The sequence below is a fragment of the Rhamphochromis longiceps genome, linkage group LG5 (genome assembly GCF_057381845.1).
Source record: "Rhamphochromis longiceps isolate RC_006_pf linkage group LG5, R_longiceps_female_GT1.1, whole genome shotgun sequence".
Taxonomy (NCBI): Eukaryota; Metazoa; Chordata; class Actinopteri; order Cichliformes; family Cichlidae; genus Rhamphochromis; species Rhamphochromis longiceps.
This window is the reverse complement of record NC_140561.1, coordinates 5,999,348-6,020,365: the sequence shown is the minus strand read 5'-3', so window position 1 is coordinate 6,020,365 and position 21,018 is coordinate 5,999,348. Positions and strand designations below refer to the sequence as shown.

Genomic DNA, 21,018 nt, shown 5'->3' with positions numbered 1-21,018 from the left:
CAATCACTGCATTAGGGACTTTGATACCTGAGTTAGCTATGAACTCCATCTTTGGCAATGACAAACAACTTTTAAACTAGGGCTGCACGATATTAGGAAAACCTGCGATGTGCGATAACTGTGATCAATACTGCGATAACGATATGACTTGCGATAAAATAAATAGCAAAAAAAAAACAAAAAACAAATACATAATTTCCGTTTTACTGCACAGTTTTATTTAATGAAAGCTGCTGTATTAGCAGTGTAACAACAAAGTGCAGTCAAACATTGAAACATTGCCCCCATAAAAAAATTTCTGAGGCTTGAATTCTGAAAGACATCCTTCCCGGTCTCTATAATTAGTTTTAAATAAACATAACTTAAATTATACTGCAAATTATCTCTATGCAGTTGTTCATCATTTTACCACTCACCAAGTAGTTATGATGCAAGTCAAAACTGGAGTGGAAACTTTACTAGATTAAACTATAGGTAAGAACTTGTCTGCTGTGGGAACACACCAAACAACAATTGTCTACCTTTGTGGTCGTACTGGCCAAGACTAATATTATCAACAATTAAGAACAATGTAGGTAGTGTATTTTTGTAATTTTTTGAAAAAAAAAAAAGGTTTCTCTATCTTGCATTCATCCTTCCTGAGTGAATGTTTTTTATGGCAAGTTCTTGTTAAGGAAAACCAACATGTTTACTCTCCAAGGTTTTAAACATGTGCGCTGACATGTTACTATGTTTCCTGATGTACTAAAAAGTCTCTCTGAAGGTGAGCTACTTGCAGGTATGCAGAGATACTTCCTTGCAAGCTTGCTTAGCTGTGGGAATGTCATTTTGTGGAGTTTCCACCATGCCAAGGGGTCTTCCTCACTGTCTATGGCCGTGGATAGCAAGTAGCTGTTAAGCTCAGCTTCAACAGCTTGTGAGAGATGCATAAAAGAGGAGGTAGGGATTGGAGCTGCCTTGAAGAAACTGCCCAGGGACTTTTTTGCCTTCTTCAGGGGACGACTGGGTGGATCATCTGTCTGGGCCTCTGGTTCAGCGGAGCTTCTCTCCTGGAACAGAAAGCAGATTATAAGAAAAGTAAACATTTTGGACTAAATATGAATTGAAAGGTTTTATATATAAGCATGCATGAATACCTTCTGTGCCACTGCTTCCATTTCTGACATCACTCTGGTCTTGATGTCTGAGACTCGATCAGTGCTGGTGTAGCTGACTTTAAATCTGGGATCCATGAAGCACGCCATGTCCATAAGTTCCTGGGTAGCTGGATTTTCATATTTAGTAATCAGGTACTCGAGGATTTTCTTCTTAATTGATTTTGTCAAATCACTGTCTTCTTCCTTCTCTGCAAGCACCGACGTCTTCATCAGATGAAGGACTGGTTTTACATATGAAACACTAACGTAGCTCTCACCAGACAGGGCATCTGTAAAGTCTTGCAGGGGGTGTAATGCCTGGTTGACAGACTCCAGTACCTCAAGATCCTGCCAAGTAGGAATCAAGTGTCTTGATTTCTTGTCTGCTGAGATGACATCAGAAATGGCCCGCTGCTGCTCCAGGACTCTCTCAATCATCTTCTGCCTGGAACCCCACCTGGTTGGGCATTCTGTGATCAGTGTGTGCTCTGGGAGGTTGAGCTTCTGCTGTGCTTTTTTCAGAGCCATCTTTGCTTTCCAGCTGTGGCAAAAATGTCCAACTAACTTTTTGCAAAGTCCAATGGCTCGGGCAATGCGGGCATCATCTTTGATAGAATTTTCTGGAGAAATAAGAGGAAACAAAAAAACTGTCATGTTTAAAACCTTTTTTTAAAAAAAAAAAACTAATTGAAATTTATAACTAAAGTTGTCTAAAAAGGTAACATTATCCTTATCAATATCAATTTGATAATAATGTATAGCACATTTTCATTGCTAAAAAGATCTGCCTTGAATAAAACTTACCGATTGCAAGGTGCAGCCTGTGTCCAAAACACTGAAGTCTGACCCAGTTGTTTAGCTCCGTGGCTCTCACAACATTGGCACCGTTGTCTGTGGTGATGCACACTTGTCGATCTTCTTTAAGATCCCAGCTGGCTAACACCTCACGTAATACATGGGCTATATTTTCACTAGTGTGGGAGTCTGGAAAATACACAGTCTCTAGACACCGTGTTTTCAGTTCAAAGTCTTCGGTGAGGAAGTGCACTGTGAAACTCATATATGGTTCCGTTGTACGACTTGACCATAGGTCTGTAGTGCTTGCGTAGTTTTCAGCTTGGCTCAGTTCAAACATGACGGTCTTGCGGCATGTTTCATACATTTGTGGAATGGCGACATGTGAAAAGTAGTTTCGTGAGGGGATGCGGTATCTCTGGTCCACTTTATGTATCAGACTGGTGAAGCCCTCTCTGCTAACTGTATTTATAGGCATCATGTCTTTAGCCAAAAAATGTGTAATGGCCTCTGTTATTTCTTTGTACCGCTTCGACGTTTTCTCATAAGGAATTCCACTTGAAAAACTCTGATACAGAGACGGCTGTTGGACTGCTGCGCTCTTTGTCTTAACATTAGCAACCTTTGTTTGGCTAGCCCTATCTTTCTGGAACTCTTCAAACAGTTCTCTGTGGTTGTATTGAAGATGATGGTGGAGATTAGTCGTGTTTCCTCTGGTGGTTGCCACGAGTGTTCGGCAAGTTTTGCAGAGTACCTGTGTTTGGAGAACGTCGTCTTTATCAAATCCAAAGTACCTCCAAATAAGTGAGGTACTATTTTTTTTTTTTAGCCACGAGTTCAGTAGCATTCTCGTCACGCGTCTCGCTCTCAGCCATTACAACTCTGACTCGTTGCTGCAGCGTTGTTCGCGCCCGACCTGCGTAGGAGGCGGGCCTCTAATCCATTTGATTGGTTAATGCCGTGAAGGGCTCTATTCGACTGGTCAAATGTGTAAATGGATTTCTTTGATTGGTAAATTCTTTACAGCACGTGTGTAAACATTTTAAGGTACCCAATTATCGCAGTTTACGCCGTCTTTTGCGATGGGCCCATCGCGCAGGCTGATATCGCGATGACAATAAATTTTCGATTTATCGTGCAGCCCTATTTTAAACAACTTTTTTTTTTATACAATTCCCCAAACTTGAGATATGTTTCACTGCTGACACTTAACTAGGCTCCTGGCTGGCTCGCCACTTTTGTAACAGGTATTACAATTAAACAACATGAGATATGCATTAAATTATTGTCTCGACGACTTTGGACCAGTATCAGAAAGTTCTAGGTAAGACTATGGAGCCTTGAAAGGATCAGCAGAGAAGGAACCACACAATGATAGAATAGATGTGATTTGAGTAGAAACTGTATTGAAAGTTGTAAAGTTTACAAACCCTGCCTGTCTAAAGCCGGCTTCCTACAGTGCACAAACGCACATTAAAGGGCCCAAAAATAAAATCAAAACAACATCCTCTTTAAGGAAATTCTCCAAAGAGTTTCAATTAAAGAGCTTCCGCTCCCGTTGCTCAGTCCACTTCTCTTTAGAAAGAGAAATTAGAGTTCCTTGTGTGTGTGTGTTTCTGTCCATTGGTTCGAACACTACCCGGGTAGATTTTTAAAGTGTTAGTCTTATCTGTATCAAGGAAGGTAGTAATAGTCCTGAGGTTCGCTGAAGATGGATCCCACGGCTGGCCACACCGCACTCGGGTCCGTCGACAGTCACTCTCTCGGGATTGGCTCGCCACTGAACCCACAGGGTTCAGATCTCAAATGATCCAGTCCTGGTCAAAAACCAATCGGAGCTCGTGGTGAGATAGCTCGTCCAGCTGACGCAGCTTCCCACGGCCGTATTTCACAGATCTCAGATCCAGGATCTTTCAGCTAATTTGGCGGTTGCCTCGTGAGTAGCGGTTGCCTCGTGAGTAATGGCTTCCACAACAGGAAATGTTGACTAACAGAAAGTCATCTCAAGGCATACTCGCCTCCTAGCGGCGGGGAGGGAAAATTACACCTCCAACCTTATGCAGCAGCACAACCCACAAATCTGATGTGGGTTACACATACATTTCACACCTGAGCCTCAACTCTCGTGGCCCGGTATCAAATGACTCACGGACCGGTACCGGTCCGAGGCCCGCTGATGTAATTCAGTTGGTGGCCTCCAGCTCTCACTGGACCAGTTCACTGCCGATTGTGGCTGGAATGAGAATATCACCACCACATCTGAGGCCATGATACTCAGCCAGGAAAGGGTGGAGTACCCAACTGAAGTGAAGAAGAAGTTTAAGAGTCTCGGGGTCTTGTTTATGAGTGAGGAGAAGGGAGCGAGACACTGACAGGATTGGGGCCACGGCTGCAGTGGTTCAGATGCTGTACTGGTCCATCGTGGTGAAGAAAGCTGAGTGTAAGAGTGTGAGTGTATGGAAATCTATGGGGAAATAACCTTTGGACTTCAATGATTTACAGACTTAAAAGCTATAAACAGCGTGTTCTTTCATTAATTATTGGCAAGATACACGCCTAAGAGCATTTTGTGTCCCAGAGTGTCTCAGTCAGAGCCAAAATGCTCAACTTGAAACTTCACAACAGGACTTGACTAATCAAAGGTTGATGTCACTGATGTCCTTCTTTGAATACCTTCCACATGTGCTTAAATACAGTGGGTGCAAATGTGGGCCAGGCTAGCCACAGGGCTTGTAATACACTGACAGAAACCCAGAATTGTCACATTTAAGAAAATCGCACCATTATTTTGATGTTTTTGTAACATTTTCGCTTAATGAAAAAAAAAAGATTATTTTTGTTGTTTCCTTATTTACAAAGCATCGCAACAGCTGGTGGTTCCACATGTTTTAATTGGCTGATTTTTACACAGCATTCTCTTTGTGTCTCCGCCTAGAATCAAACATGGGGTCGTTCACTTGTAAAGTGAATGTGTAATTTATTATGCTAGCAGCCACTGTTTCTGCTTCATAACTTATTTAAGCCATGAATTAATTATTTAGTTATTTCAGTAAATCAACTATTTTGTTTGTCAGTAGTAGAGTAAGAGCACGGCCATGGAAATACTGTCATGTAGCCTACACAGCAGTTTAAGTAGGTGCCCAATGAAGACAGAGATTTTTGAAAAAAACAAACAAACAAAACAATAAACAGATTTAACAGATTTTAGAAGACAAATGTCTTCTAAAATGTCTTCTAAAACTGTGCATTTGACAGTAAAATCTCACAGATTTAACAATGACAATGTTTTGGGGAAAAAATGAGAAGCCATTTTTACTTTTAAGCATCCTACAAGTTAATGCTGTTTTCTAATGTCAATACTTATAAATTATGCACAGTAAGTTTTTGCTATAAAAGTTCTTTATCAAAAGATGTTGGACTGGGATGAAGCTGAATGCAGGCGAGTGAATTCAAATAGAATTTCAGAGTGAAGCTCGACTATTTTTCTGTGTTCTCGGGAACTATTTCTTTTCTTTTTTTTTCTATACGAATGTACAAGTGTGCAGAATGGGATTAGCACAGTTTCAGACCAATTATGGTTTGAGGTGAATATGGTGGATATTACATGCATGCAGGAAATGGCTAAATCTTATCAAACTGCTATATTTGACTCTGTGGAGCCAATTCTCTGATGTAGCTGGTTTTAATTACGAGAAATAAGCTTCATGTTTCAGCACAAATCCAGACAGTGAAATGTAATTAGCTGTGTGTGTGTGTGTGCGTGTGCGTGTGCGTGTGCGTGTGCGTGTGTGTGTGTGTGTGTGTGTGACGCACTCATTTTTAATGCCTACATGCTTTTGTGCATAGAAAAGTATGAACGTTATTAAAATTCTTTTGTTTTTACTGCTGATTTTTGTAAATGTATTTTTGCTGTTGTTGACAAATTATATTCCTGTCTTCAAAGTTATAAAACAAAGCTTCATTTCACAGCGGCCTGAGTGTGAAGAGTATGCAAATGTTGTGTGCTGTAAATAAGCCAAAGAAGGTTTATTGAGTTGAAAAACAAAAGCTCTTTGTCAGTGGCTTTTCTTCAAAGGGCACTGAGTGAAGTTTGATGTCTGTGTGTGTGTGTGTGTGTGTGTGTGTGTGTGTGTGTGTGTGTGTGTGTGTGTGTGTGTGTGTGTGCTTGAGCATTCATGCTAATATGTGGATAAAAGCAGCAGGGTGAGACGGTTTTGGGGACTGACGTGGAGGCGATGGTGAGGCTGACGAGCTCTTGGCTCTCTACAGTGCCAGGCAGCAACAGCAGTTTGTCTCATGGTGTGTACATCCCCCAACTAAGCTTCGCACAGAGCAGCCAGGCTTGCTGTTACATGCTCACCGGAGGGAGGTGGTGGTAGAGGGGGGCATTGAAGTCTCTGTTGGGAGCTTGCGGTGTGGCAGAGATGGCCATTGATCAGTGGCTGCCAAATCGGGATCCTCTTGATGTGGACAATCTTTGCTTGCAATCAGCTGAATGGAAGCAACAAATTGAGCTTTTTTTTCTCCCTCTTTTGAGCATCGATAGTAATTTGTTGCTGTGAAGTTTAGAAATATGAAATGCATTCATTCAGTTGTGGGGATTTAATTGGTTCCTGGTTTCAAATGCATTCTATGCTCGTTTCCTTCAGTTGATGGCATTAAAATTATGACATTTTTTTTCCTCTGACTAAATGGATGGCAATTGAGACGGTTTTAAAGAGGAGCCATTACTGGGATTTTATTTTGGTATTCCCTCACTGAATGACTAAAATGGCCAGTTAAGGATTGCAACTGATTTAATTTACAGAGCCATCATGCCATCCTCAATGGGAATCAGCTCTGCGTGAGAGAACATCTCTGATCCTCACTCCCAAACACAGAGAACTACAAGCTCGTGGCCCTCACTTTTATCTGTTTATTTGATTTTATTAACTCCAGTCAGAGACACTTTAATTAGAAAACCTCTGGTTTAAAAGTGGCAAATCATAGATGTGGCACAAATCCAAAAATGGACTCTCCAAAAGAGGGAGAAGCCAAGCAGAGAAGACGATTCTTCAGAACTTGGTTTAACTCTGTCTTGCCAAAACAACCATAGCCTCCCCAGAGAAAGTAGGATGACAGCATGCGGTGCTCAAAAACTCGGACATATTAGCTAGTATTAATGGAGACTTCTTAGATATGCACGTTACCCATGGCATATCCTCTAAATACCCCCAAACCATCACAGATGCTGGCTTCTAAAGCCAGATGCCTCAGGCCACTTTAATGAGCTCACAGAAGGTGGGAGTTTTTCTGGATTTGGTTCAGAAATATTTTTATCTTGGAAAGGTTTTAACATGTGTAGATCCACTGATCACTGACGAGGTGTTGCAACAAACATCAGAGGCATCAACCAGACATCCACAGTTTACAAAGTTTAATTTTCTCTATGGTTTTGTGTCACGTGTACAGAGATTTCTTTCAAATCTAGGTCTGTCGTTGATGGTATTTTGAAAAAAGTTCCAAAAATGTATTTTAAAGCATCTTTCTCTACGTGTCTATGCAGTTTATCACACAGTGGTCAGTCCTTTTACCTGTTTGTTTCTGAAAGGCACAGACTGATGAAACCTTTTGGAAATATTTGCATCAAAATGACACAAAAGAGTGAAATTGCTTTCAAATCTTTTCCTTAAAATACTTTATGGATTTTCTTGTACTACCTTCTCAAATAGTGTTTTTGTTAGTTTTTACTATAATAGCAGTCAGGGAAAAATATACTATTGGCAAAGAAAATCTCATCATCTTCTGGCACACTGCCCGGAGTCCTGTATATATTCACAACCCTACCAAAGGACTCTCATTCAGCTTTTAAAAACTGTGCCGTATAGCTGAGTAGGTTATTCAAGACCTGATCAAAAAGGGAAAAAAATCCAGTAATAAAATGCACTACTGTTTTGTACCTCTTTAGTCAGCTGGAGAAATCTTTAAGGCACCGTCGAGGGCTGCTGCAGTCTACTAAATGTTTCTGTCAGACAGCTTAACGTTTTCACTGTTCTCTTTGGGCTTCTGTCTGCTCCATACAGCGTGCACACATGTAGAGTACTGCTGAACACTGCTGAACTGTTTTTATTCCATCAGTCATGTGTGTGCTGACATATGCATACCTGCATGTCTGCTGTCTGCAGATCCAGGTGTGTCCTCTGAAGACCTGCTGCAGACCTGCTGCGCTGCTGGCCAGAGATGGGCCTCTGAAAATGGTCACTGCAAGAACATGCCTCTGCTCACTAATGACAACGTCTCTGTTTGCAGGTAAGTAACATGAGAGCATGAATTTTAGTTATACAAGTGTTCTTTGTGGTAGCTGCTGCACACTAACTGTACACATGAACTACTTACTCATCGTGCTGCACATTATGCAAAGTATGAGTTACAGTCAGGATAATTGAACTCTCACTGCTGCCATTTCCTACACTGCCCCATAGAAAATACATTTTAGTGCAAAAATGATCTTTATTACCTTTATAATTTAGACGTTTTGAATATACTGCAGTTGAATGTTGATAACATTGTAACCACTGCACGCTGTCTTATATAAACTATATCAGAATACCATCATAGCTGATTTAACTGATTTATCACAGACAAATAACGAAATGATAAAAATAGTGAGCTACTGTGACCGCTGTCATCAGTTTGAAGTGTTGAGATGAGCTTTTCCACATTCTCTATCTATAAACACATCTGACAAGAAAGAGACATATCTACCTATGAAACCACACGTTCATTTGTCAATCAAATGGACTTTCTTGAGCCCAAAAAAGTGAGTGAACCCGTTAACTTGTCAGGAACGAGTTTCCCATTAAACAACCACAGATACGTGGAAGCTACGTCTTTCACTTATACTGTCAGGAAGGGCTGGGGATAGGATTAACCTGTTAACATCAGAGCCACAGGATTGACCATCACTAAATTCATCGTGGATGATGTTTCTTTCACAGCAAAGAACAGAAATAAAAACGTATAAGGAGTTGCTGCTTGGGTTATATGGAGCACACTGTTTTTCTTCTGTGTAACATCAGACGGTCATAAAAGATGTCTGAAAAGTAAAGCCGCTTTTTGCAACTCCTTTTTTACAAAAAGCCATCTGGATGTATAGAAGTCTATGAGGACAGCACCTGTGACCTCAGAAACACTTTTACTAACTTGTTTATGTCTCCATTATTTATATAGTTGACATTAATATGCATAACGAAGAATTTACTTTTAACGTATGGAGTAATATGAAGCACAAGAAAGTGCTAAAATACTCGCTGTGTGTGTGTGTGTGTGTGTTCCAGTGTTGCACAGAAGCAGTGCTGTCTCAGCTCTGTGAAGGAAAGACAGTGTGAACTAGGCGTGACCTCAGCCAGAGGTGGAGACACCTGTGACGTGGATGAGCGGGACTTGTGTCTAGATGACTCCTATCAGGTACACACAGTAGAAGATTCACAGGGAAGAGGAAGGCAGTTGAGTCATGACAGATGGTGAACAGATCCACCAAGTTCTCCATGAAGCAAGCACTTTTGCTGACCAGAGGCTCACTCTTGTTTTGCTTTGTTAACAGAAACGGGGAGAAAATTCTGTTTTTTTTCTGTCACAATAACATAGTGAAAGTTGCATTTGCCAGTTGAATTCTGAACTTAAACCACATTAGAATTTTGACTTATTTGAAGAAAACAGCTGCGAAAGCTTTTAAATTAAAATCTTTAATGTCGAAGTCTTAATTTGAAATGCAACATTTTCTACTTTCTAAGTAGTTGAGTTTTACCTTGTGGCTAATCCACCTGAGTTAAATGTTCCGGTATCAGGTCTTCTGCTTGCTGGGTTTTAGAGGATGGTTGCAAAAACCAGGTTAATGTGTGGTTTTCTTTACAAAACATGACGCAGCTGAAGTCCTATGCAGTGCGATAAAGCAGCTTGCTCATCTGTTTCTCTTTCATGCTGATGTTTACTAACCAGCAAAAAGCAGAGGGCCATAAAGTGAGGTGATGATTAGAGATGTGAACGACACCCCGGTGATACTCTCCTAACAGGCTATGCTATTGTTGTGCGGACTGGCAGGTGTGCTGCAGCTGCTGTGTGCTTGGCTTACGTGTTCGCAGTGAAGGGCGAGGTTGTGATGCCCACCAGCACCTAGGCTATCCATGCGGCCACATCTTCCTCACTTGCTGCGAGGAAGGGGATGCTCTGAGCCTGTTGAGGAGAAAGCAGAAGCCAAGACCAACTGCCCTTCCCAGGAAAGGTATCTGTAAACCACTGCACAGTCAATTTCCACCTGGCAAAACACGTATGTTATGCACTTTGCACGTGCTAGGACTTATATTATGTATAATAAAAAACAAGCAAAGGAAGTGGCAGGTGAAACAATGTAGTAATTATGACTGAAAGTTTCAGAACCTTTGTGAACTGTTCTTTCCTGTCTCAACAAAAATATTCATGTAGTGAGGTTAGTGAGGTTAGCTATGTGCCCTTTGATCCATTCCAGTGCATGGCCTACCACATGCTCATTAAATTCAGCAGGTGCTATGTTAATTATCACAGCATGTCACATTTTTTTATAAAATAGGCTGCAAGAAGCAGCGAAAGCAAACACCCGACAGTCTTTTCAGTATGTCCAACAATTAGGTTTGAAATAACATGCCACATTGTTATTCCCACATGAATCGGGGGAGATTCTATCAGTCTAATTCATCTTTTTTTACATTTTATTCCTCTTCACGTTTGCTTTTATTTTGGGATGGTCAGTAAAGAGAAATTTGGGGAATGTCTTTGTTTCCCAGTCACAGTTCTGTGATCCAAAATACGAAGAAACAGAGATTGAGTGTAAAACTCTTTAAGAGTATTTAAAGTTACTTAAGTATGAAAAAATAAACAAATACATTCACAAACAGGAGATATTTTACATCCCGCATATTGCTCCTGTCTGTTTAAACTTTTTGTCTGTGTAGGAACTTTTTAGAACTGAACAGAGACAAGTCATTGCAGGTCAAAGAAACCAGAGACAGAAAAGGTTCATATTTGCCATCCTTTTCTCAGAAACACAGTGAGCAAGTCAGGAATGTTGCCATCAGTTCGGACATTCAGTTCAACTAAGTTCAATTCGCCTGACAATATTACAGAGAAAACAATCAAACAACCTGCTTTTGGGCAACATTTGGTGACATTGGGACGGAAAACACACTTTTAACAGGAAGAAACCTCCAGCAGAACCACACTCAGGGAGGGGAAGCCATCCCCCATGACTGGTTGGGGGTTAGAGGACTTTATGCTTTATCAAAAGGGAAATCTTGGATTCTCCTGAATCCAAACTGGGAGCTGAAAGCTTTGATATGATGCTATGAGATCTATGGTGATCTTATTAATATGGCATCACATTAATAAGATTGCTGGAAGTGCTTTCTACCAGAATCAAGAATTTAAAAAACTCTCATCTCAAAGTGACTTGAAGAAATTTGTTCATGCAGGCAGATCATACAGGTTACAATACTGTAAAGCTCAGTGTACCAGGACTATCCATGAAGCATGAGTACATGGCTGAAGGAAATTCACTGGTGTGCGCCGGCAGTATATCGCTGACTTGCTCAGTGTCTATAACTCAAATGGACCTTTCAGGTCATCATGTGCAAATAATTTAACTGCTCCCAGAATTGGATCTAAGTGTGCTGAGGGTGCTCTTATTACTGTGGTCCTGTTCTTTGGCTCAAGCTACCCACTGACCTTAGATCAGTCACATCTATGTGTGCATTCAAAAACAGACTCACAGTCTTTTTAATCTCATAGGCTTACATTTAATAGCTTTTGTCTGTTTGCATGTTTGTTATGGGTTAGGTTTCTGTGTTTTTATCTTTCATGTTAAGCACGTTGAGTTTATGACACATACACACTCCTCACCAACTTCTCACGTATTTGTGGCTACTGGCAAAACTGCACTACAACAGCAAGCAGTCCAGATCTGAGCCATCAGTATTTTATTCTCATACAGGCCTATGTCAGAGGCTCAGGGTTGATCGGTCAGGAGTCACGTTACCGTGCAGAGTAATGGGGAGCTGTGATGAATCAGGAACAGATGGCAGCTCGGGCTGTTGTCTCTCTACTTGGGCCAGCAAAGTTTTCCTCTGTCTTTGATCCAGCGGGTTGTCAAGAAGCTCAGGTTTAATGCACAAGCATTTCAGCAAACCTTTGCTTTTCATTCCATCTGCAAAAACATGACTGCTTGTTAACATTTCACTGAATATGACCTACATACCTTGTTTGCAGCTGTAGGCGCTATTAGAAGGGATTTGCATGTTTTTCATCAATGACATCAGATTCGTGATGGGTGACATAAAACTTTTTACAAAAGCAGAAGAATCATTCCATAATCATTAGTTTGCGGTTTGGAAGACCCTTTTCCGGCTTCTTAGTTTTATATATTGGGAACAGACACACGGCATGGAAATGCAGTTCATTATTTTCATGGTTGTCCTTTAATGGGAATAGTTGTTTTTTAGTACGATGGTGAGGTAAGGTTGGTCTTCTCAACGCTTTAGGCTGTTATTTCATTCACAACATAAGAGGAATTCCACATAATCCTGCCCTTTAATAGGCTCTGCTTGAACAATCCACTGCAGCTCATTTCCTTTAGCTTCCAAAAAAAAGTCTGAATGATGTCATTCTGAAGTGGGAATCAATTAACCTGCTGAAAGCTTTGCAAGGTTTTAAGGTTGCAAAAACTAGTGACGTCCATTGAGTCTATCTAATAATTCTCGCAAACACCCTCACAGCAAAGATGCTTTTACTGTGTGAGTGTATTTAGAATTTTAAAAATTACATGAGAAGCAACTGTAATTATTTCCAGGGGGGATATTTTGAGTCTTATGACTCACTGCCTTTTAATTAAAGCAGGAAACATTTAATCCTCTGAATTTAAACCCCAGGTAATGACTGTGAGAGATATTTTTTAAAACCCACATCTGGACATATTATTGATAAATTATATTTTTGCAATGTATCTCTCCATGTCTTCTGGCTCAGGGGGTTGGGAATCGCATCTGTAACCGGAAGGTCGCCGGTTCGATCCCTGGGCTCTCTGTCCTGGTCGTTGTGTCCCTGGGCAAGACACTTTACCCTACTTGCCTACTGGTGATGGCCAGAGGGGCCGATGGCGCGATATGGCAGCCTCACTTCTGTCAGTCTGCCCCAGGGCAGCTGTGGCTACAACTGTAGCTTGCCTCCACCAGTGTGTGAATGTGAGAGTGAATGAATAGTGGCATTGTAAAGCGCTTTGGGTGCCTTGAAAAGCGCTATATAAATCCAACCCATTATTATTATTATTCTGTTCTACAAAGGGAAAATGCATCAGTAATAACCTAAATCCCGAGCTCAACATTTATGGACATTTTTTTTCCAGTCAGCCTTTATTTAGTCCAAAAGTACTTTGCTTTACAAATTTAGCCCAAAGCGGCACGTACAGCAGCCGTATTAAAGCCTTAAAATCTGATCGAGGATGCACCTGCCAAGTCATGTGACCATAAAGATTTAGCAAGATTGAACGCAGTCTTGCTTGAATATTGGATAATGGATAGTGTTGGATAATGCAGCATACAAGTTTAGCAATATACATTTATCACATCTGCATATCTACTGTTTGAGATAAAACACTTTGTTTTCAAGGTGATCTCAATCAAGTTGGGTCATTATTAAGTGTACGAGGCACAGCGCACTTTTCAGAGAGACAGTTCAGTAATCAGAGGTGTCACAAGCACAGACATTCATTAGTTAAACAGAACTACACAGACCTGTGTAAAAGTTGATGAACTGCTAACTTTTAGTTAGCAGACACACAAACAGTTTGTGTGTCTGCTGATGTTTGTTGGTCAGATAGAAAGGCTCCATGTGATCGTTGATCGCAACCCTTTCCTGATGCAGGTTCTGCGAGAGGTTTTTTCCTGCTGTCCTGAGTTTTTGCTTGTGACTGTCACCCAGTTCTTGCTCAAACAGGGCTGTCTGATTGTTGGGGTTTTCTCTGAATTATTGTAGGGTCTTTAAATGAACTCAATTCTCAACTCTAATATCAATGCTTTCTAGTCGTCAGTGCTGGGGAGTAACGGAATACATGTACCAGCAGTATGTATTGAAAATACAAAATATGAGTAACTGTATTCTGTTACAGTTACAGTTTAAAAAGGTGGTATTCAGAATACAGTTACTTTGTTGAAGTAAATGGATTACACGGCGGTACTTCCCTGTTTCATATGTTAGGCTGCCCCCTCTCTATATTTGGTAATTCCACGCAGGTGGAAACCCAAACAAAACAATGTCTGTGTCTCACGGACCACGTCACTACCACTTGTGGCCCGGAGGTGGCGAGGTGGAGAAATATTTTTAAAAATTATTATTTAAAAAATGATTTAATATGAAGGCAATAGGCAGAGTGTTACAGGCATAGCCCTAAAGAATGTAGCCTTATGGGCAGTGTAGTCCGTGCTGCAGGGAGAATGGACTGCCATACCCGTTACGTTAGAGCAGCCTTTCAACGCCTCTCTCTGTCTCTCACTAGCAAAGTTGACCCAGACAACAAAGTGAAGCTAGTTTTTAGCTACGAGCCCGACACAAACCCGACATATTAGCCAGAGGTCCCTTTACTACGGTTCGGAGCCGTGGACCTGTTTTATATAGTCTTCTATACGAGATCGCTGCAAAAAGTGCAGCCTTACCTAATGTCCACCGACTGTTACTCATTTATATTAAGATTTAAAAATCTAGTTGGTGTTGGTTGTCAAGAGCATGATCATTTATTAAGTAATCCAAAGTATTCAGAATACGTTACTCTCATTTAGTAAAGAACATTAAGCGTTCTATAAATGCAATGAGGGTTTCACAGTTGACTTTTTACATTTGTTTTCATGTAAAACTAAAACAGGAAATGTATAACTGCACTGTATAAACACACATACACACTTTGAATTTGATTGTAGGGGACGAGCAGATGTTGTTTTGTGTCTTCAAGTCAGTTTCATTAGATAAGTGTTTGGAATAAATACAGAAAATCTGGTTCCTAATCTTACACCCCCCCCCCCCCCCCTCCTCTCCACGGACTCCCAGTATCAGACAATAAGTTCCCCAAGGAAGCCTTCTCCATCAGTTCCACAGATGAAGCTGCCAACACTGTGGAGGAGCAGGAGGATGTTGACGAGTGTGAGCTCTACCCTGGCCAGCTGTGCCAGCACACATGCACCAACATCTGGGGCTCCTATCGCTGTAGCTGCCACCAGGGCTACATCCTGCAGCTGGATGGACATTCGTGTGCACCAGGTACAGTAGCCCGTCCTTAAAATCATAATTTTAATTTCATATTTGGAGAAATCCAAGGCTTGACAAGATTGTTGTGCTGTGTTTGAAATGCTGAACAATGTGTCATATGTAGTTATATATATCTGTCATGCACAATACACAAAAACATGACATGCACTAATTGCATAGAGGCTAAAGGAACAGGGTTTCCATGTGTTTGGTAGTATAGGTACATTTAAACATCTCAGGAAGAGCTGAAAGTGACAAATGGACATAAGATTATTTCAAAAGGAGTTTCACTACTCCCATTACTCTAGGCATATGCTTTATGTTGGGGTGCTAGCAGGGTGATTGAATATGAGCTGAGAGAGAGCTCAGTGGAGCACTCAGAGAGCACAACTCCTCTCGAAGGGCAAGGGCTCTACTAAAACTTTGATGTTTTATGAGGGTGGTTAATGACATCAGCCTGTTATGGCGTCATTATGACATCTTAGGTCATCATATTGAAAAAAAAATGATTGTACAGCTCTCTCTTGTCATGGTTTCTTTAAATATTTTTTCAAGGCTAATTTTGACCTTGGGCACTAACAGTGAAGGTCATGGTCAAATGCTTAGTCAATACAGGTACTTATTTCCCCCAAGATCAAGTATTTTGTTGCAAAGTTTGAAGAATATTCATGAAAAGCTGTGGGTAATATAAAGTTTTTACTGATTTTCATATTTGGTGTGACTTTGACCCGATTTTCATCAAAATGAAATCAGCTCGAGCTATTATTTGCATCTACCATCGCACAAGATTTTAAAATGATATCTTGAAAACTTTGGATGCTACACTGCTAACAAACAGACAAATGAATGCTTTGTGTATTTATTTTAGAAAAATGACACCGTGAGAGTGGTGTATAACAATCAGCCATGACATAAAAACCACATGCCCACTGTGTCCATGACCTGTCAGGACATGGACGCAGTGTCTCCGAGGTTCTTCAAGGACAGGTTAGGCTGTTTGGGACCACGTGAGTTTGAGAACTGGATAAGCACTGTTTTTTTGAGCTGTTCAAGTATTATTGCACAGCCATGAGCTGGTGTGGGGCTCTTGGGCTGCAACAGTGCTTAGGTGGGTGGTAGATGTAAAGTAACATTTACATGCATGTCAGGAACCAAGGTTCCAAGCACTGGACATAATGAGTTGTGTTAATTACTTCATTTGTCACATTATTTGAAATTCTGTGCCTGTCATATTTAGTTTGACCCTGTGCTACTTCGGTTTAAAAAAACTCCACGTGTTCAGAATTCACTGACACGAGATGAGGCAGCTGCATAACAAAAAAGTATTTTACTTCCACTAAAAGCTTAAATGCAGAAATCTCAGTAAGCTAATCTATGGTTGTGCTGTGGTTAAACCAGCACCAGATTTGATCGCCATCATATTTATGGCCCTTGGGAAAAAGATATTTAAAGAGGAGTATAACAAATCCACCCATTACGACCTCAAATAAAAATGTTCATTTATTCATAGAACTCTCTCTGCTCCATAAAAGAGTATAATGACAAAAACACTCAGCATGGGTCAAATGATGTCTTGGAATATTGCTCGTTTTCAAATTTGCTGCATATATTAGAAACATTAAATGGTAGGAACGCAGTAGCCTCGGTTAGCTGGACCGCTACATGTTTCTCACAGTCTGTGCTGTTGTTGTTCTGCAGTGAGCTTCAAGGAGGACAATGGCCTCAGAGAAGTTGACGGTCCAGCTTTTTCCCCCACCACCACTACTACTAAAACTACTACAACCACCACCAGCTCCTTTAGCCTCAATCCATGTGCAGGTAATCTAAACACTGGACCACAAAGCAAATGACATCACTGGGACAACCTGTCTCGGAAAGCAGCTCTGATGTGCAGTGAGGTGGCTGTAAGTCAGGTGGTAGAGCAGGTCATCTACTAATCAGAAGGCTGGTGGTTCGATCCTGGGCTGCTGATACTAACTTCAAGTTGCTCTCTGATGCATTCATTGCAGTATTGAATGTATGTGAATGTTAGATAAAAAGCACTGCATAGAAAATGTGCTTGGGTGAAGAAAAGTGCTAAATAAGAATCGCTCCATTGGTAGAAACATCAACTGATCCCCAGAGAGCAGACACGATTGACCATAATCTGGAACATACATCTTGGTAACAGTGCTGTCAGGAGTTTTGTGGCGTGCAACAGTCTTTGATTAGTCTTTTGAGGAGAAGTCTAACCCTTGGGCTCAAACGTACTCGCTGTGAGTTTGGTTCAAGGGTTAGAGCAACTGTCACCTGAACTGTAGCCCATATGAGGTAGACCCTGAATCAGCTTCATCAGTCAGGTTAAAGGTTAAATGTGTGTCATATTTTTTGCTATTTGGATCCTTTTTGCCACATTTCCAATAAGATATCATAAACTGCATTATAGTTGTTGTAGTTGTGTCTAACTTCTCTAAATATCTTTCAGAAATTCTACTTTATTCTTAACTGAGACCCACAGGACAGCTATCACACATGTAGCATAATTAACTTGAGTAAGGCAGTAGTCCAGGCAGGTCACACCCGTCTGTCATGTGCTAATAAAAAAAGCTTCATAGTAGCTTTTTTTCGTCTAATTCTGCAGCCGAGGGATAAAGAGTGGAAATGTGGTTGTAGGTGAGCATACGGTGTGGCTCCTCACACTGTGCACGATGAAAGGACACTTTTTTGTAGGTGATGTCCATATGTTTTCCTGATGCTTCAAACTTTTCTTGATTTCTTGTGTTAAAAGTTATTTTGTATAATATTAGATTTTCTGCATTCTGTGTAGCAGTAAAGATAGATTAAAATTATTGGGTTAGTAATCTGTCGCCTGTGTAACCTGGAGAGATGAATGCAAGCTGTTTTTATTGCATCCATACACACGACTTCCATTATTTCTGTCACGGTAATTTCAGTTGTAAGACAACATATTTTTTATTAGTGGGCATTTTTTGTGTGTTATTTGTGTTTCACAGTCAGATTAAGCTCTTATTAAACCCCCAAACAATGTAACCTCCTTTTTGGGTGTACCTAATCATTCAGCTAACTGGATAAACTGCTCCAGACATAATGAAGGAGGCCAGCAAAGATATTAAAGGCAAATGCAAAAGTTGCAATGCAATTGTCCCTTAAAATGTTGCCATATCTGGAAAAGATTTATGACAGGAGTTCAAAAACACAGCTCAAACAACTCGAGATGTAGGTCTATAAAGCAATAATGAAGTCTAATATAATATATTGGACCAATAAATGTTATAAATATACCAAAGTCAAAGAGAGAACATTTGCAGTCAACACAGCTGGTCTCTTATATTATTCATAGATTTACTTAATATATCAATATCACCAATGTCAGAATATGACACATGATTTTTGGCTCTGCTATGCTTCTCCACTGATCCCTTACTTGGCTCACATTTTCTGTTAGTCTTTGGACGCTGTGTGCTCTAAGCCATCATAAATGATGACCCAAGCAATCAGAATATATATTTTTTTCAACACCATTAAGTCCAAAGAACACACCAGACAGGTCAGGGATAAAGTTATTGAGAAATTTAAAGCAGGCTTAGGCTACAAAAAGATTTCCCAAGCCTTGAACATCCCACGGAGCACTGATCAAGCAATCATTCAGAAATGGAAGGAGTATGGCACAACTGTAAACCTACCAAGACAAGGCCGTCCACCTAAACTCTCAGGCCGAACAAGGAGAGCGCTGATCAGAAATGCAGCCAAGAGGCCCATGGTGACTCTGGACGAGCTGCAGAGATCTACAGCTCAGGTGGGGGAATCTGTCCACAGGACAACTATTAGTCGTGCACTGCACAACGTTGGCCTTTATGGAAGAGTGGCAAGAAGAAAGCCATTGTTAACAGAAAACCATAAGAAGTCCCGTTTGCAGTTTGCCACAAGCCATGTGGGGGACACAGCAAACATGTGGGGGACACATCAAACATGTGGAAGAAGCTGCTCTGGTCAGATGAGACCAAAATGGAACTTTTTGGCTAAAATGCAAAACGCTATGTGTGGCGGAAAACTAACACTGCACATCACTCTGAACACACCATCCCCACTGTCAGATATGGTGGTGGCAGCATCATGCTCTGGGGGTGCTTCTCTTCAGCAGGGACAGGAAGCTGGTCAGAGTTGATGGGAAGATGGATGGAGCCAAATATAGAGCAATCTTGGAAGAAAACCTCTTGGAGTCTGCAAAAGACTTGAGACTGGGGCGGAGGTTCCCCTTCCAGCAGGACAACGACCCTAAACATAAAGCCAGGGCAACAATGGAGTGGTTTAAAACAAAACATATCCATGTGTTAGAATGGCCCAGTCAAAGTCCAGATCTAAATCCAATCAAGAATCTGTGGCAAGATCTGAAAACTGCTGTTCACAAAGGCTGTCCATCTAATCTGACTGAGCTGGAGCTGTTTTGCAAAGAAGAATGGACAAAGATTTCAGTCTGTAGATGTGCAAAGCTGGTAGAGACAGACCCTAAAAGACTGGCAGCTGGACCTGCAGCAAAAGGTGGTTCTACAAAGTATTGACTCAGAGGGCTGAATAATTACGCACACCCACTTTTCAGTTATTTATTTGTAAAACATGTTTGGAATCATGTATGATTTTCGTTCCACTTCTCACGTGTGCACCACTTTGTGTTGGAATTCCAATAAAATAGATTCATGTTTGTGGCTGTAGTGAGACAAAATGTGGGAAAGTTCAAATACTTTTGCGAGCCACTGTATATATAATTCTTACATGTCAAAAACACATCCTGTAGGCTTAAAACAAAATCCAACACTAGCTCTGAACGGGTAGCCAGTGACATGGTGGATGTTAAGACGTTAAAGCTTTTTTTTAATATCCTTTATTTAAAAGTAAAAATTTTCACTGAGTTTAAAATTTATTTTCCAAGAGAGACCTCGCCAAAATGTGTCCAAACATGTGTAATATGTGGTGAGAATGAGTTATGGCTTTATGTATGGTGGGGAAATGAACAAGCCATCACTACTGCATTCACTTTCTAACTCTGCTCTTACTAACACGATGTGTGTGAGCGCCTCCTGACTGCTCACAGGTAAAACATTCCAGAGTTACGACAGGTCAAAACAGGAAGAGCTGCCTCACAACATGTTTTCACTAATAAACTGATTAGTATTAGTTAATCTAAGCTTTCAGCAGCTTCATTAGCAGAATCCTAATCATGTCAGTGGGAGATGAGCACTGCAAACCCTTAAGCTCAAAAGTCCAACTTCGAGTGAAAGCCTCCACTCCTTCAAAGTGTCTCTGTTAGCTATAAGAAGATCCTGATCGATGTATAGAGCGGCCTTCGCCGCTACAGAGCTTTAGAGGGGAATGTGTTGGTTAGAGATTGTGGGGAAACAGTTCCTGGCCCATGCCTCTTTGTGACAGAGCTATTGAGCTGTTAAATAGGGAGAATTGATTCTGGTGTGTGACTGCGATGGCTCATGAGAGGCTCCTTCCAGCAGGGAGCAAATGATCAGTGTGCGGGAGGGAAGGTGGGGTCCATGGTAGCCTCGGGAGAGCAAGAGAAACAGTACAAAGATGAGAAACATGACTGCAAATGACTGCCCTGGAGGTGTAGCTGTGTGGAATGCAGAGACGACTGTAATCATGCTGCTTGTCTCTTGCAGACAACGGTGGCTGCAGTCAACAGTGTAAGGCCGTGGCAGGCCGGGCTCGCTGCTCCTGCTTCCCGGGGTTCTCACTGATGACAGATGGATGGATGTGTGAAGGTAAGGGCCGCCGTGCTTTC

The 21,018-nt window shown here is 41.1% G+C and overlaps 2 protein-coding genes across 4 annotated transcripts in view; one reads left to right on the top strand and one right to left on the bottom strand.

Moving 5' to 3' along the window:
• Nucleotides 1-21,018, top strand: part of fbln2 (fibulin 2) — an 83,697-nt gene that overhangs the window by 43,260 nt on the left and 19,419 nt on the right. For all 3 annotated transcript variants that reach the window (XM_085405541.1, XM_085405539.1, XM_085405540.1), the window contains exons 3-8: nt 8,096-8,219; nt 9,248-9,377; nt 10,011-10,191; nt 15,033-15,242; nt 16,929-17,048; nt 20,897-20,998. In XM_085405541.1, the coding sequence (XP_085261667.1) occupies nt 8,096-8,219; nt 9,248-9,377; nt 10,011-10,191; nt 15,033-15,242; nt 16,929-17,048; nt 20,897-20,998 (867 nt within the window). The remainder of the gene's footprint in view (nt 1-8,095; nt 8,220-9,247; nt 9,378-10,010; nt 10,192-15,032; nt 15,243-16,928; nt 17,049-20,896; nt 20,999-21,018) is intronic.
• Nucleotides 89-3,079, bottom strand: LOC146669102 (E3 SUMO-protein ligase ZBED1-like). Its single transcript, XM_085405542.1, has 3 exons — nt 1,941-3,079; nt 1,137-1,756; nt 89-1,049 (listed from the first exon to the last, which is right to left on the bottom strand). Exons 1-3 carry the CDS (start codon nt 2,776-2,778, stop codon nt 654-656), a joined length of 1,854 nt encoding a protein of 617 aa, XP_085261668.1. The 5' UTR covers nt 2,779-3,079; the 3' UTR covers nt 89-653.

What these genes read in the sequence shown, in the direction of transcription:
- LOC146669102 (XM_085405542.1), bottom strand. Translation starts at nt 2,778, where the DNA reads ATGCTACTGAACTCGTGGCTAAAAAAAAAAAATAGTACCTCACTTATT. An exon ending in CAGGCTGCACCTTGCAATCG is followed by an intron (nt 1,757 to 1,940) that starts GTAAGTTTTATT and finishes TTATTTCTCCAG; the next exon opens with AAAATTCTATCAAAGATGAT. An exon ending in TGGAAGCAGTGGCACAGAAG is followed by an intron (nt 1,050 to 1,136) that starts GTATTCATGCAT and finishes TTTCTGTTCCAG; the next exon opens with GAGAGAAGCTCCGCTGAACC.